Source organism: Triplophysa rosa, linkage group LG22, assembly GCF_024868665.1.
Source record: "Triplophysa rosa linkage group LG22, Trosa_1v2, whole genome shotgun sequence".
Lineage (NCBI taxonomy): Eukaryota > Metazoa > Chordata > Actinopteri > Cypriniformes > Nemacheilidae > Triplophysa > Triplophysa rosa.
In genome coordinates, this window is record NC_079911.1 from 19,680,865 (window position 1) to 19,694,364 (window position 13,500).

General features: G+C 37.7%; 1 protein-coding gene across 2 annotated transcripts; it reads right to left on the reverse strand.

Moving 5' to 3' along the window:
- Positions 1 to 3,208: 3,208 nt before the first annotated feature.
- Positions 3,209 to 13,500, reverse strand: ggt5b (gamma-glutamyltransferase 5b). 2 transcript variants are annotated; one of them, XM_057321073.1, is made up of 12 exons: positions 13,290 to 13,500; positions 9,475 to 9,602; positions 8,930 to 9,025; positions 8,105 to 8,300; positions 7,499 to 7,659; positions 7,246 to 7,392; positions 7,013 to 7,143; positions 6,049 to 6,230; positions 5,764 to 5,855; positions 5,582 to 5,694; positions 5,084 to 5,194; positions 3,210 to 4,854 (listed from the first exon to the last, which is right to left on the reverse strand). In XM_057321073.1, exons 1-12 carry the CDS (start codon positions 13,454 to 13,456, stop codon positions 4,708 to 4,710), a joined length of 1,671 nt encoding a protein of 556 aa, XP_057177056.1. In that variant the 5' UTR covers positions 13,457 to 13,500; the 3' UTR covers positions 3,210 to 4,707. The 2 variants fall into 2 exon arrangements, with proteins under 2 accessions (XP_057177055.1, XP_057177056.1); XM_057321072.1 differs by having other exon boundaries at positions 3,209 to 4,854; positions 5,582 to 5,855.

Genomic DNA, 13,500 nt, shown 5'->3' on the forward strand with positions numbered 1-13,500 from the left:
AATCGCCTCAAAACAAAGAAAATGGTTTCTCTTGATTAAATGGATTCATAGGCTTTTTATTTCTGCAAATAAGCATGTTTGGTGACAGGTAACTATTACAGTATGTTTAAAGCTGGTCTTTTGTCCTTACTGAGATATCCATCCAGGCCAATGAAGTTTTTGCACAAATAAGCAGGATCCTCTCAGGGGAGCGAGTTTTAATCAAGCAGAAGTTTAAATACTCATTTTAATGTCCTGCAAGTATGTAACTCAACCCAGAGGCGCAACGACCGAACATCAAGCAGCATCATTTACGATCAAGCTTTCAGGGGACGGACAAAATCACATAAGATGTTCTTAATCAAACTTTTCAAGCTTCACAAAGATTTTGAGTAGTTCAGCTAATAAGCATGTGAACTGTAATCATTTGACAAAGATTATAAATATATTCAAAAGTTTATATTATCAGAATTCTGTCAAATGTAACTCGCTTTTTTCTTGTATTTGACAGGGAGAAAACAAACTGGTAAATTTGTCTGTTCAGCATAAACTGTTGTGCATAATGTATTGTTTTATCAATATATCTTAATATTTGGTTTTAGTGCCATTTTTGTTAAAGCCCCAGTGAAATCAAAACAAACGTTTTTTCCTTTTATTAAAAATAAGTTAGCCTTAAGGACGTCAATAAAATGATATGCTCCTATGCACTGACAAAATTCCCATTTACAAGATATAAGCATTTAAGACTAGAACAGTCTGGCACGTGCGCTCAAAAAAATCACACATACACTTCACTTCAGCCTCTCGTCAAAGTTCTAGTCCAATCTTACATCTGTTTTACCATTGTATCTATTCAAGATTATTTTGGAAAGACTTTATTATATGAATAGAAAATTGGGAAGTATGGTGGAAATTTGTGTTTTTGGTGTATTTTGTTATTTTGAAAATTATAATTGACAAAGCAATGAACAATACATTATACAGTTATTTATTAGGTAAATATCATATACATAAAACGAAGTGGGCCTTATGTAAACCAAACATTTCACATTTTATCAATGATTTTAAAATATATGTCAAGACATTGGAACAAATGGATGACAAAAAAGCTCTGAAAACATGTAGTTTAAAAGCACTTTATTTAGTGACGTTTTTCTTTTTCTGTATTGTTTCTCTTTTCTTTCTTTCTCTCTGGAAATGTGATGTAGCACTGTTGTATTGTGTCTGTGGCAATAAATAAATAAAAGTTCTCGTCCAATCAAATCCACTTTATAATCCGAAGAGTCCCGCCCAAGCAATGACACGTCACTGGTATCACTGATCTTCCTATGCTTTTTAATAGATTTACACAACTGTGGCTATCACACTGTTAAATGCAGTTTTGCCAGGCTAACTGTGGGCCATAAAAGGAAACGCTATTGGTTATTTTAAAAGTGGGCGGGGTCACTCAATGTGTCTCGCGCTCTCTGCATTTTCAGTTGAGATTACGTCAACACATCAAATAATGCTGTGCGTTTCAAGGCATTGCAGTGGGGCTTTAACTTCTATAGACAGTCTGGCTAGTGGCTAATAATGTAACTATTTTTAATTTAATTAAAAACTTAATTTAATTTAATATTCTAATGAATAACAATTTTATTGAATAAACAATTTGTTGAATAGGTCGTGTAACTTTGTCGCATTTAAAGTCCCAGTAAAATTAAAAATGACCATTAAAAATTTTTCATGATATATTGCAGCTGTTAGAGTAAATAGCTTATCAATGTGGTTCATTTTCTTTTTAAAATTCATGTGCCCTCATAATCTTCAGTTAAAATCTGAAAATACACTTCCGCCCTGAAATGACTATCCATCTGAAATGACGTAAATTAGAAGGCTTGGGCGGAGCATCCGTTAACTCCTCCCCTTCAACAGTCAGTCTGCTGCCAGTTTCCTTTCAAAATCAATGCAACAGCTGTTTTTACACATCCAATCAATTCGCAGTGAAAAACACAAGCCACTCCCACTAATTTTCTCCTTTGAATTTCCTTTTCACTAGGAAATGTGTACGTGTGAAATGTGAAATAATCAACAGCGACTCTGTTCTTTGCAGATGTGTACCAAAAGTTAAATTTCGGCGGCAAAAGCGAGTAACGTTTGACTATGTTGTTGCTTTAAAATCGTCTACAATAAATCTGGTGCTGTGCAATGTAAAATCTGTGTTACTGAATATTTTAGTTCGGTGGACATCTGGACCATCATCAATACGAGACACTTAAAGTGGGTGTATCGGCCCCCACCCTTTTAATTTTAACCCCTTTTATCTCTACAATTCACACAACCAACAACACCCAGGATGGAGGATATTTTAGCCTCAATGAAAATAAAGCTGATTTGCACTTAAAAGTTCCCGAACTTGATGCTATAGGAGTGATTCATATTTTTGCTATTATCAAAAGTTATGTGTGAAGTCTGTTTAAATCCTGCTCTTATTCGAACAAAGTACACAGGTTTGGCCCGAGTCTCTGCCTCATGATTTGCCAATATTTTGTGCGTTGGCATTTGTATCCATCGGGTGGCTTTAGGAGCCATTGGGTTCGTGTTGCTTGGAAAAGGTCAGGCTCTTTCACGGTTCTCGGATCTCCCATGGGGGCTGACAATAAAGCCGTGTCACGTGACTCCTGTCGGTACAACAGCACCACGAGACTGTCGAGACTTTCAGTCTAATTGTTAAGGTGGACCACAGTTTGAGACTATACATCCAAGACACTACGTATGCTCAGAAGTTCGTCTGTTAATGACTGTTTGGCACCAGGGATGCACAAAGGGGAACCAACCTTAAAAACAAGTGAAATGGTAAAGTGAGCATAGCTTCACTATATAGTCCCTAAATGTGCTCCCTTTAAGTGTTTTTGAAAAACATATTACAGTTACTCACTGTCACGAGAGGTGTGGATATGAAACAAGAGGAACTCATTTGTGAATTTATTCCTCTGTGTGCTTAGGTATGGGAGGTTTGCGAACGAGCAGCATTTGCATGTTTTAATAATGCATATCTTTTGCTTGGAGGAAAAGCCCTTTGCATTTAGCTCGCTTTAATTTCATCACTACAACTTTTTCTGTCTTCATGGTTTATGCATGGTCTCATTTCAACTTGAGCCTGTTGGACAGAGAGGGCTGATATCATTTTCATCAGGAATAAACCGCCAACTTAATTTATAGTCTATGCGAGGTCAAAGAGAAGACGAACTCAGGATCTGAAAAAAAGAGATATTTATTAAGACAAAATGAAATGCACAAAAATGCACTTTAGTAGATTATTTGATTTGGTTAGCCCCGGTGCATCATGAGATGTCAGAGAAGACGCTGGTGTTCTTTATGAACATCTATCAACGTTATCTCAGATACAGAGACAGTAAAAGATATCCATACCATTTAAAAACACTTACAGTACAGTAGAAAATATTAATTGAAGATTAACCATATGGTATTTAAAAAAGTACATCCTTATAAAAATACAAAAGTGCACATGAACACAAGATATAAAAATAAATGCTAAAACGATTTAGCAATTGTAGTGCTACATTCAGTTTTGTAACATTCACATTTTGACAATACTAAAAAACAAGCTCTCCCTACATACAGTAACAATATGCAAAACAGAGGTAAAGCTTCTAGAATAAGGAATGAAATCTTTGTAGGGAGATCTCTGTTATTAGAAAATTGTATATTTTACTTTTTTAGGTTTTTCATGATCACAAGAAAACTTAAAAACAAAAAAATGAAAGACCGGGTCTAGTTGTCACAAGTTTTAGTCCAGTGAATATTTTCTTACAGTAGGTATATTAAAGGGGATGTGCAACGGTGTTTCATGCATTCTGACTTCTTTACAATGTTAAACGTGCAGTCTTCTCATGCTTGACATGGTCAACTTGTCAAAAACGAGTTGGACGTATGACGCAGTATTTCAGTGCTCGATCCACTCCCCCAGCATTCGTATAGGTTTCGGAAAGTTTTTCTCGAACATGAAAATCCAGAAATAGCCTGCCCACACGTCAAACGACGAGCGATAGGAAGACCCGCCTACCAGTAAGATTGGTTGCGTTGTGGGCCTTCAGGTCGTTACTCTTGCGATAGTGAGAGAAATTGAGGTGTGTTTGTTTGTTCACGGCATTTTAGTGATAGATGCTATATAAACGGTGGATATAATGGATTTGGAGATCGTTTAAAACTGATAGATGGTACGGTCCCAGCGCTAAAGATGCCGGACGTGAGTCAAACTAAGTTATAGATCTGTGTTTTGTTGACCCCCCTCCGCATGCGTCGTATGTTTTCGCAAATATTTTTATAAATGTGATCAAACTAAAGACTCTACGGATATTTGAAGGGTGCGATACTATTCTGTAAGTACTCAAGATTAACATGAGATATGCAGAAACTGTCTGATTTATTGCCACTTTAAGTCGATTTTTCTATAGACACCTATTGAATATTTACACTATTATTGTGTAAAAAATGCAGTTGAACATGTCGACCTTTCGTGATAAGAGTTGGCACAAATGGAGCTTCCCATAAAATTGCTTATTACATGCCATTTAGAAAAGTTCAAACAGCAAAACCACTGAAAAACAATCAATCAAAAATATGAAATTGAACTTTTGATTCTAAATGTATAGTTTCTGCTGCGCCCTCGCCATGTGACAACTAGCCCCAATATAGCTGCAGCTGACCGGCAGAATGAGAGACGCATCAGTATCCCGCTGACTTGCCGACCTTCCTGGCATCAGACACAGCGCTGATGCAGTGTCCTTCTTTCGAGATGCCATTGACCACATTAAAGAAGTACGGATTTTGCTCCACAACGTGTCCTAACGCTGCCATTGCCTCTATAGCTGCCTGAGGAGCAAAAATGAACAACATTAGCACTTAAAAATCACATTTGGTTACCTGTTACAAAATGATGAACGTAATCAGTGACCGGAAAAGTAGACAAGGGAGAGAAATGAGCAATTACAATAGGTACACCGGTCACACTGAGTGTAAATATGGATTTATCATGTGACTGTTATTGGTGATGGACGTTAGAATAATATTGTTAGAAAGGTCTAAAATCTGAATAACTTACATTGTCGTATCCACGCTCAAAGTTGATGGCGTTCTTAGAATTCACAAATACAATTTTTTCAGCGATAGATTCGTTAAGACTCATACCAAACCACAGGTGGTTCATAATGGACTGAGAGAGAGAGAGAGAGAGAGAGAGAGAGAGAGAGAGAGAGAGAGAAGAGAAGCTTTCATTAAAATTAATCTACGAGGAATACGGTGGGTTATTTTCAACCTTATGTCTACGTACTGCATCTCCTGCGTGCTCTCAACTAACACAGACAATAAATCTAATGTGTCCCAGAGCGAATATACTGTATGAATACAAAACACTTTTACAGTCCTCATAAGAAAAATGTGAGAGCTCAAGTAGTACCAAACATGAATCTACTGAAAACTTAATGTAAATGCTTCAGCAAAGATGAGTTTCATATTTCTGCCGTTGAACATTTCAGCCTGCTTTCTTGACAGGATTCCATTGCAGTTTTATTTACTGTAAACAAACTGGACTTCAGCTCACCAGGGCCATGGCTGTAGTGATCATACTGCCTCCAGATCCACCCATCACCAGTGTCGTCCGCTGAGAGGAGGACTGCAGGATAGATGGAGCCATGGAGGAAGGTGGCTGCTCACCTGTGGAGAAAAAACGATGAAGGTCCAGATGTTCAAAACGCAAAATGATGTTTAGAAACAGATCTTCACCTGGCGTGACTGAATCCGCTTTGCCGCAGAAGTCAGCAAGCTCATTGTTGAGGATGATACCCGTCTTATTAGAATAAATAGATGATCCAAACCTGAAAAAAAGATCATAATAAATGAACGTCTCACAATGGCTAGTTTAAATCTTATAGAAATGAACTGAAATGTGTTTTAAATGCATGTCTTTAAGTTAAATAAGCATGACTTTTAAGCATGTTTAAAAAGAACTTCAGACATACTGTTAACTGTAACTTGTTGAACATTATGCTGTTGTTCTGTTTTACTCACATGTGGTTGATGGTGCTGGTAACCGACACAGCACTGCCATCTGCTGCCATTACTGAAACGTGCGTCGTGCCATAGTGGTCGGCTGACGGCGTGACGTTGTAGTAGGAGACGTCGTGCGTGAGTCCATCGGTGATCAAAGCCCTGATACGGTCTGTAAACTTCTTGTCTGTCATGTATGTCATCTAGGTTAAAAGACAGAAATGAATATGTTAGTTCCAGAATACGAGTCGGGTGCGCACGGCGTTCTTGTGCCGCTTTTGAAATGTCTACGTACGCGACGTCCGCGTTTTGTTCGTCTTGTTATGCAAACAGTGCTGTAATAAAGACGCCATAATATCAACTCAAATGTTTTATAACTTTAAAAGTGTAATAGTTGTGAAGTGCACCTCACGTGTAAACTTTAATTTGATCTTTTTGTTTGTGTATTGCACGCGCTCTAAAATACTTCATTATAATTGGTCAGTCGACGTTGTCCCAGATAACAACCGCTAAACTTGAATCACTCCGCGCTCATCCGTAATGCGCTCCGCGGTCTCTTCTCATGCCAACATCAATCCGTTTTAAATGAGATATTTTGGGTGCAATTATTTATATCTATTACAAGTGAAGCTTCTTGGTCATGTCTGGGTTTGTATTCTTTTAATTCATAAAAACGGTTTAGTCTGTCTTTGTCCTTTCTATGCCAGATGTATAATTGTATATGTTGCCAAATCAAATCTTTTTTAACATTGTTAAACTTTGTTAACATTATTTCTAGCATTTGTGTGGCCTCATAACATCTGGCCGTTCACTGTATTTATTCACTCAACTCCCCCAGTTATTTTCTAAACGTAGCCAAAAAATAGCAAATACGAAAGCAGCACGAAGAAGGACAAGAGAAACTTTGATGTTGTGTAATGTTTACATTATTCGTGAAAAGAAAACAGAAAGAAACACAGCGGTGCTAACGCTGCAGGCGCCTCACATCTCTGGAGTTGAAGAATGGGTCTCCTAGGTTGCGCTTTTGTCCGTTTGCAAATTTTGCTGCCTCGAGGTAACGATGCAGAGTCACTTTTTTCTGGTCTCCATTGATGGAGGCTGGAGAGAGGCCGAACCCTTGGGACAAACAAACGGATACTGAATATTCATAAGCAACAGCTGTTTCAGTAGTTCATGATCTGCGTGAACGTTTTGATTTAGACCCTTCAGCAGACCTACCGTGCATAAGTTGAAGGATAAAGCTGAGTATCGTGCCCCCTGCTGGCGGAGGAGGGAAGTGCATCTTGTAATCCCCCAGTTGAACTGACCATGCATCGCTGACTCGTACCTGGAAAGCTTTCAGATCCTCTTCTGATAACGTTCCACCTGGAAAACAGAACTGTATAAACAAACGCAACTGCCAAAAACTTCAGTGTTTTCGGAAGCCCTATCTGTTGTCAAAGTATACTGTTTGTATAAAAACATTAAGCACCTGCAGCTTTTACATCATCTATCAAGTCCCTGGCGATTTTTCCTGTGTAGAAGGCATCGGCTCCTTCTTTGGCGATGATTTCCATGGTTTCCGCCAGCTTTGGGAACCTCAGCACATCCCCTGGGCCAAAAACGGTCTTGTTCTTGTGACAGAACAAATCACTAGAAAGTATGTACAGACAGATGTCTTATTACAACTCATGTGCATCTTTCCATTAACACAAACCATCAGTGAAAATCGTAGAAAATGTGTCAATGGCACGTTGAGGTGATATTTGACTGCAAAATCAAAAAGAAGAAATATGAAACAATATTTTGAATATGAATATTAAAATATCTTTTTTTAACACACTTGTGATTTAGGTCATCTTGAATTTAGGTCTAGTGTATCTTTCACAACAATGGCAGAGCTCTCGTATTTCCTGCCGCGGTTTGCCAGAGGCTAAATCTTAACCTACTTCTGCGATGTAATCATCAGGATTGCTCTTCAAGTACAATCGTACTTGTGCCTTTAAATAAACTATGCCATTGAGATGTCAGTCATGAAATCCAACAACATGTCAAGTCTGTATTTGAATAATGTGAATGTTTGTAGAAGATACAGTACCAGAGTTTAGTGCCTTGAATCAGCTGTTTAATCATTTCATATTGCAAGAATTTGCCGAGGTAGGTTGGCATGGGAAAGCCCTCTCGTGCCAGCTTGATGGTGGGCTGGAAAAGTTTGTCCCAGGGCAGCTTTCCATACAGCCGGTGTGCGTGTTGATAACCACGGAGTTCTCCTGGTACACCTATCCATTCGCTTCCTGTGAGACACATATTGAGACATTTCATGAAATCAATGAAACACATAGAAATGAAGACAAATGTATAGTTTCATATTCTGTCAATTTACATCATTCAGCAAATTTAAAAGGACTCCTAATCATTACATTCTCAGGTCACATTTTTTAAATCCCAATGTTGAATGCTTTTGAAATGAAACTAATCTGTCTTTCTCACACAGTGTTTTCAGTTCATTTGAATTAAATGCAATTTTATGCATGAATAGTGTGGGAACCTCAACGTAACTTTTCATTAAGTATAACATTCTTGATAAATCTTTATTTGGCAACCGTCTTTATAAGCCAGTCAGTTTGACATCTGAGCTACCCCAGAAAGTTTGCTCAAGAGTAGAAAACAAGCAGAACGAGTCCATCGTAATTCATACTTGTCCCCCAAAGAAAATTCCCCTTTCCTACGCACAATGTCTTATTGTACTTTCTAAAACTTGCTTGTATTTGATTGCATGAAAGGAAGTACTTTATAATAATATAAATGTCTACGCACATGATATCCAAAAGGGACTAAATATCACACAGGAATAGTAAACTAATAAAGGTTTTGTCGTTTACCTGTAATGTCATACCTGAGGCACAATCCTTGTTTTATTTACCTGTAGTGAAGGTTAGAGACTTCGGACAGCGCTTCAGTAAATCTGCTTTGACACCTTTTGGGACCGTCTCTCGTGAGCTGATGACTGTAACTTTGCCTTAAAAAGACAGAAGACATTCAGTGTTTTTGGGATGTTTGCTGAAAGACATTCTTCAGAATATAAACTATCAAGTAAAGCAGGTTTTCTATGAAGCAGTCAGAGAAACCCAATCAGCAAAAGCTTAGAATAACAATGTGTCAAATTTGTTGTCTAACAAATTTACAGTTTATACGAATCAACCTAATGAATGAATAAAACTAAATGTGTTTCGGCCGCTTTATTCCTTTTTCATATTTTTCTCACATTTTATAATAATAGTAAAGTATGAATTCCCACATGTTGGCCAAAGACCAAATGAACAAAAATGAAAACGCATTCACAATACAAGATTTTTAAGGTCATGAGAACCATGTCAGTCATGTGACCCCGCACTGTTGATCGGTAGTGTATGTCTGGCCTGAAGCTGTAATTGCCACAGAGGGATATTTGACGGTGAAACCACATACCCGTTTTGTCCATAATAGTAAAGATGGATCCCCCTCCCAGGCCCATGCTCTGTGGGTTAACCACTCCAGTACAGAGCAAAGCGGCGATGGCTGCGTCCACTGCCGAGCCCCCCTGTAGAAGCATATCCCTGTGAACAAAACACATATCTCATCATTACTTAAAGTCCCAGTGAAATAAAAATGACCATTCTTATTTTTTCATGATATATTGCAGCGTTTATAGTAAATAGCTTATCAATGTGGGTCATTTTCTTTTTAAAATTCATGTGCCCTCATAATCTTCAGTTAAAATCTGAAAATGCACTTCCGCCCTGAAATGACTATCCATCTGAAATGACGTAAACTAGACGGCTTGGGCGGAGCATCCGTTAACTCCTCCCCTTCAACTGTCAGTCTGCTGCCAGTTTCATTTCAAAATGAAAGTTTTTACACATCAATCAATTCGCAGTGAAAAACGCAAGCCACGCCCACTTATTTTCTCCTTTGAACTTCCTTTTCACTCGGAAATGTGTCAGAATACGGAAGTAAAACCGATCGCAACTTCCGGTTCGCGGGGACTTTAACCTGTTTTTTCCATTACAGAAATGAGCTTGACTTTTTTTGTATAATTACATCTATTCTGGTCTTTAGATTTTGTTGTAATGTTTTAGGCTAATCCGTACAGTTGAAAGTTTAAAGACCCTACAGATATCCTTAATAACACATCGTTTTGAGTTATGCGACACATGCGGATGTATCACTTTTCCTTTATGTGTTTGTGCCAGTATGACAAATGAGACCCTCGAGGCAGGTCTGAACCAGATCGGCAGTGATACCCCAGAGCTCAATGAACTTAAAGTTCACCGGCGCGCACAAACCGAATCCTGCACACTCACTGAAATCTTTTCCTGTGTTCTGTGTGTGCAGAAGCCAGAACGTTGATAGATGATAAATGAGATCAGATGTCTCGAACCGAAAAGTGAGATCTCTTTGATCTCAAGTCAGTGAAGGACGGAACATACAATAAGATATCTTCGAATAAAACGACCGTGATCTTTACACCAGTGTAATGTGATAAAGTGCTGTACGTTAATCACATAATGATGTGTAATTATCAGATCATAATCTACATGGATAAAAAAGTCTTTAAAAGCGTTTGAGTCAGGTACTGTACAGGTGCAGTAAGTTGTTCTGCGATAGGAGATTAGATGACACATTATGAAAGTATTGAGGGACTTTAACAACTCGAAAGTCAAATAGGCCCCGTAATGAGTTGTACAACCTGAAAGTCCTCATAGGAAAGAAAACGACAAACCAGCCCATAATTCATTTGATTTGGGTCAGTGGGTTTATTTGTATGGTGAAATTCACAATACACTTGTATCTTTTGTTGTTAAAGGTTTGGGTTACAGCATCAGATTCCAGCTGACGCATAAACGGATGTGACATGTAAACACTCTGAACCATCTGTTTATATTTGACTAAACCCTTGGTAATAGCGTATAGACATAAGAAAAAGATCCATTCTATGCACGAGTTTTCTATTTTGAAAAAGAGAAATAAACACGTGTTATGTAAAAGGACACAGTTTTTGAGACAATTTCTGTTCAAATAAACAAAATAAAACAATAATAACCAAGATATAGAGAAGAGATGTGTCCATTCATGAGGAATATGGACCGGTAAGGATGTGAAAATCCTGAAAATGGACGTACCTGACTATGGAGAACCATGCACTAAAAATAAAAAAATGCTTTTAAAACTAAGAGAGACCGCACATGGGTATTTGACATATGCGTCTGGCCCGAAGTTAACTTCCAGCCTGTTTGGTTATCGGTCTGGCTGGTGGCTAGTATATAACAACTTATTTTATATTGAATTTATATTCATATTAATTCATATTTTATTGTATATTAATTAGGGCTGTCAAACGATTAATCGCGATTAATCGCATCCAGAATAAAAGTTTGATATATCATATATATCTGTGCACAGTGCATATTAATTTTGTATTTATAAACACAAAACATACACATACTTGTCTATATATTTAGGAAATATTTAAATGTATTAATTTATATTTACCAATAATTTAAATTCTAAATAAATGTTTATTGTTATATTTTATATTTTTCTAAAATAAATGCATTTATGTGTATGTGTTCATAAATACAAAATTAATTAGCACAGTAGACCGACATAAATTACGTAAACACAAACATTTATTCTGGATGCGATTAATCACAATTAATCGTTTGACAGCCCTAATATTAATTGTATTAAATAAAAGTAAAACTACTCAATAGTTATAGTTATTGATTCTTTGCGGAGGTGAAGTTAGGTTTTGGCCACAAAACGTTTGTTCACGTGGTCTATATACAGTATGTTATATGTATGCATGTAGAAGGTTTACATTATTCAACTTTTTTCAGGCAGTTTAACGTGGATGAATATAGCAGTAAGGGTGAGCTACAATTGAAATGTTTTATGGGCTAATGCATTCATCATTGTGCCCCAAGCAAGACAGGTTACTCTAAAGAGACAGACCATGATACCATGTGGTGATGTCAGATCTGAGTAACACCGTACAGCGCAGATCTCTCCAGCACAATATAGTTGGGACACAGATCAAATAAGCACAGAAGCGATCCCAGAGTCTGAGAGTTTATTTCTTGCACAACGTAACCAGCATATTGTGCGTATGACACAAAACAGATGCTTTGATTTTTACGTGATCGCACAGGTAAGAAACAACCCCTAATAGATGCTGATGGAGCTAATGCAGGTTTAATGGTGCTCCTTTCACATTCCAAGTTGTTTTCTTCACGGCTCTTGGGAACTCGACTTAAATATGTCACATCCCATTAAAGGACAATTTATCTGCCTGTGTGGGATTTGCCGAGCCTCTGCAACTAATGTCTTCTGTATGCCTTGAGAGTAGGTCGAAGCATGACCCCAGACACAATACCAAAGTCAAGTTCTTTGAAATGCAGTCATAAATGAGCGCACACATCAGAACAAGGAAATGTTCTGTGAGCTTGGCACAAAATGCAGAAAACGCGGATGAAACGCAGAAAGCGTCACAAGAGTTTGACTTCTCTTGCGGGCTGTGTGCTACAGGTTGATCTTGTTTTATTGCTTTGCAGTTTGGGATTGACAATCTGCGAGAGGTTTGGCAGCCAAAGATGCTTTGGTTCTCGCTGGTTCGTTTTGTGGTATTCGGAACAAAAGAACTTGGCAACGTTTGGGTCTCCTAGAGGGTTTAACTGACTGACTTAACACGCGTCCAGGACAGAATCAAAAAATCCTGGTTATATATACAGTAAATTCGTAATGCATACATTGTAAATTCAGTACATTTATTTGTTTAGCTATTCATATTAAGCTTTTACACATGTATGCATGCTTTTAGATCATCAAAAAAAAAAGTGTCCAAAATGTCTGACTTTTTTGGTTCAAAGCACAGTTCTGCTTGTCCTGGTCAAGTCTGCACCTGTGCAAGATCTGGGCATGGCAGTATTAGTATCTAATCTCTTAAACTGATTATCTCCAACTATTTCATACTTGCACATTCTTTGAAATCCTTATACATTCATTGTTTATTCTTGATTTAAAAAAAACTTTTTTAAAGCTAAGCAAGAAAAAATAATATACTGTCAAGGCACTATGATAAACTTAAGTCAATATTTAAGTTTCAATATTTTTTCGTACTTTTTATGGATGATATTGACGTGTACTTTAACTGTATAATACAAAATAATTTCATGCAAGAATACTTGAATAGAATATACGTAATGCACTACTCATCTAAAACTTTAAGATCCACAATTTCTTACCTGCCAACATCAGAGCACAACTGAGAGTCCGCAGAAACGGCAGCATGCGTAAAAAAGTCGCAATGTCTTTGTCTGGTGCGCAGAATGATGCAGATGCAGATAACAGCAGCAGTGCACATGAAAGCGAGGACGCACAGACAGCAGCGTCTGGACTGAGATTTAGCCATGCTGCTCTCAGCGCGTGTCCGTCAGGTAATGAAACGCACGCGCT

What these genes read in the sequence shown, in the direction of transcription:
- ggt5b (XM_057321072.1), bottom strand. Translation starts at nt 13,456, where the DNA reads ATGGCTAAATCTCAGTCCAGACGCTGCTGTCTGTGCGTCCTCGCTTTC. An exon ending in TACTATTATGGACAAAACGG is followed by an intron (nt 9,026 to 9,474) that starts GTATGTGGTTTC and finishes TGTCTTTTTAAG; the next exon opens with GCAAAGTTACAGTCATCAGC. An exon ending in CATTCTTCAACTCCAGAGAT is followed by an intron (nt 6,231 to 7,012) that starts GTGAGGCGCCTG and finishes CTTTTAACCTAG; the next exon opens with ATGACATACATGACAGACAA.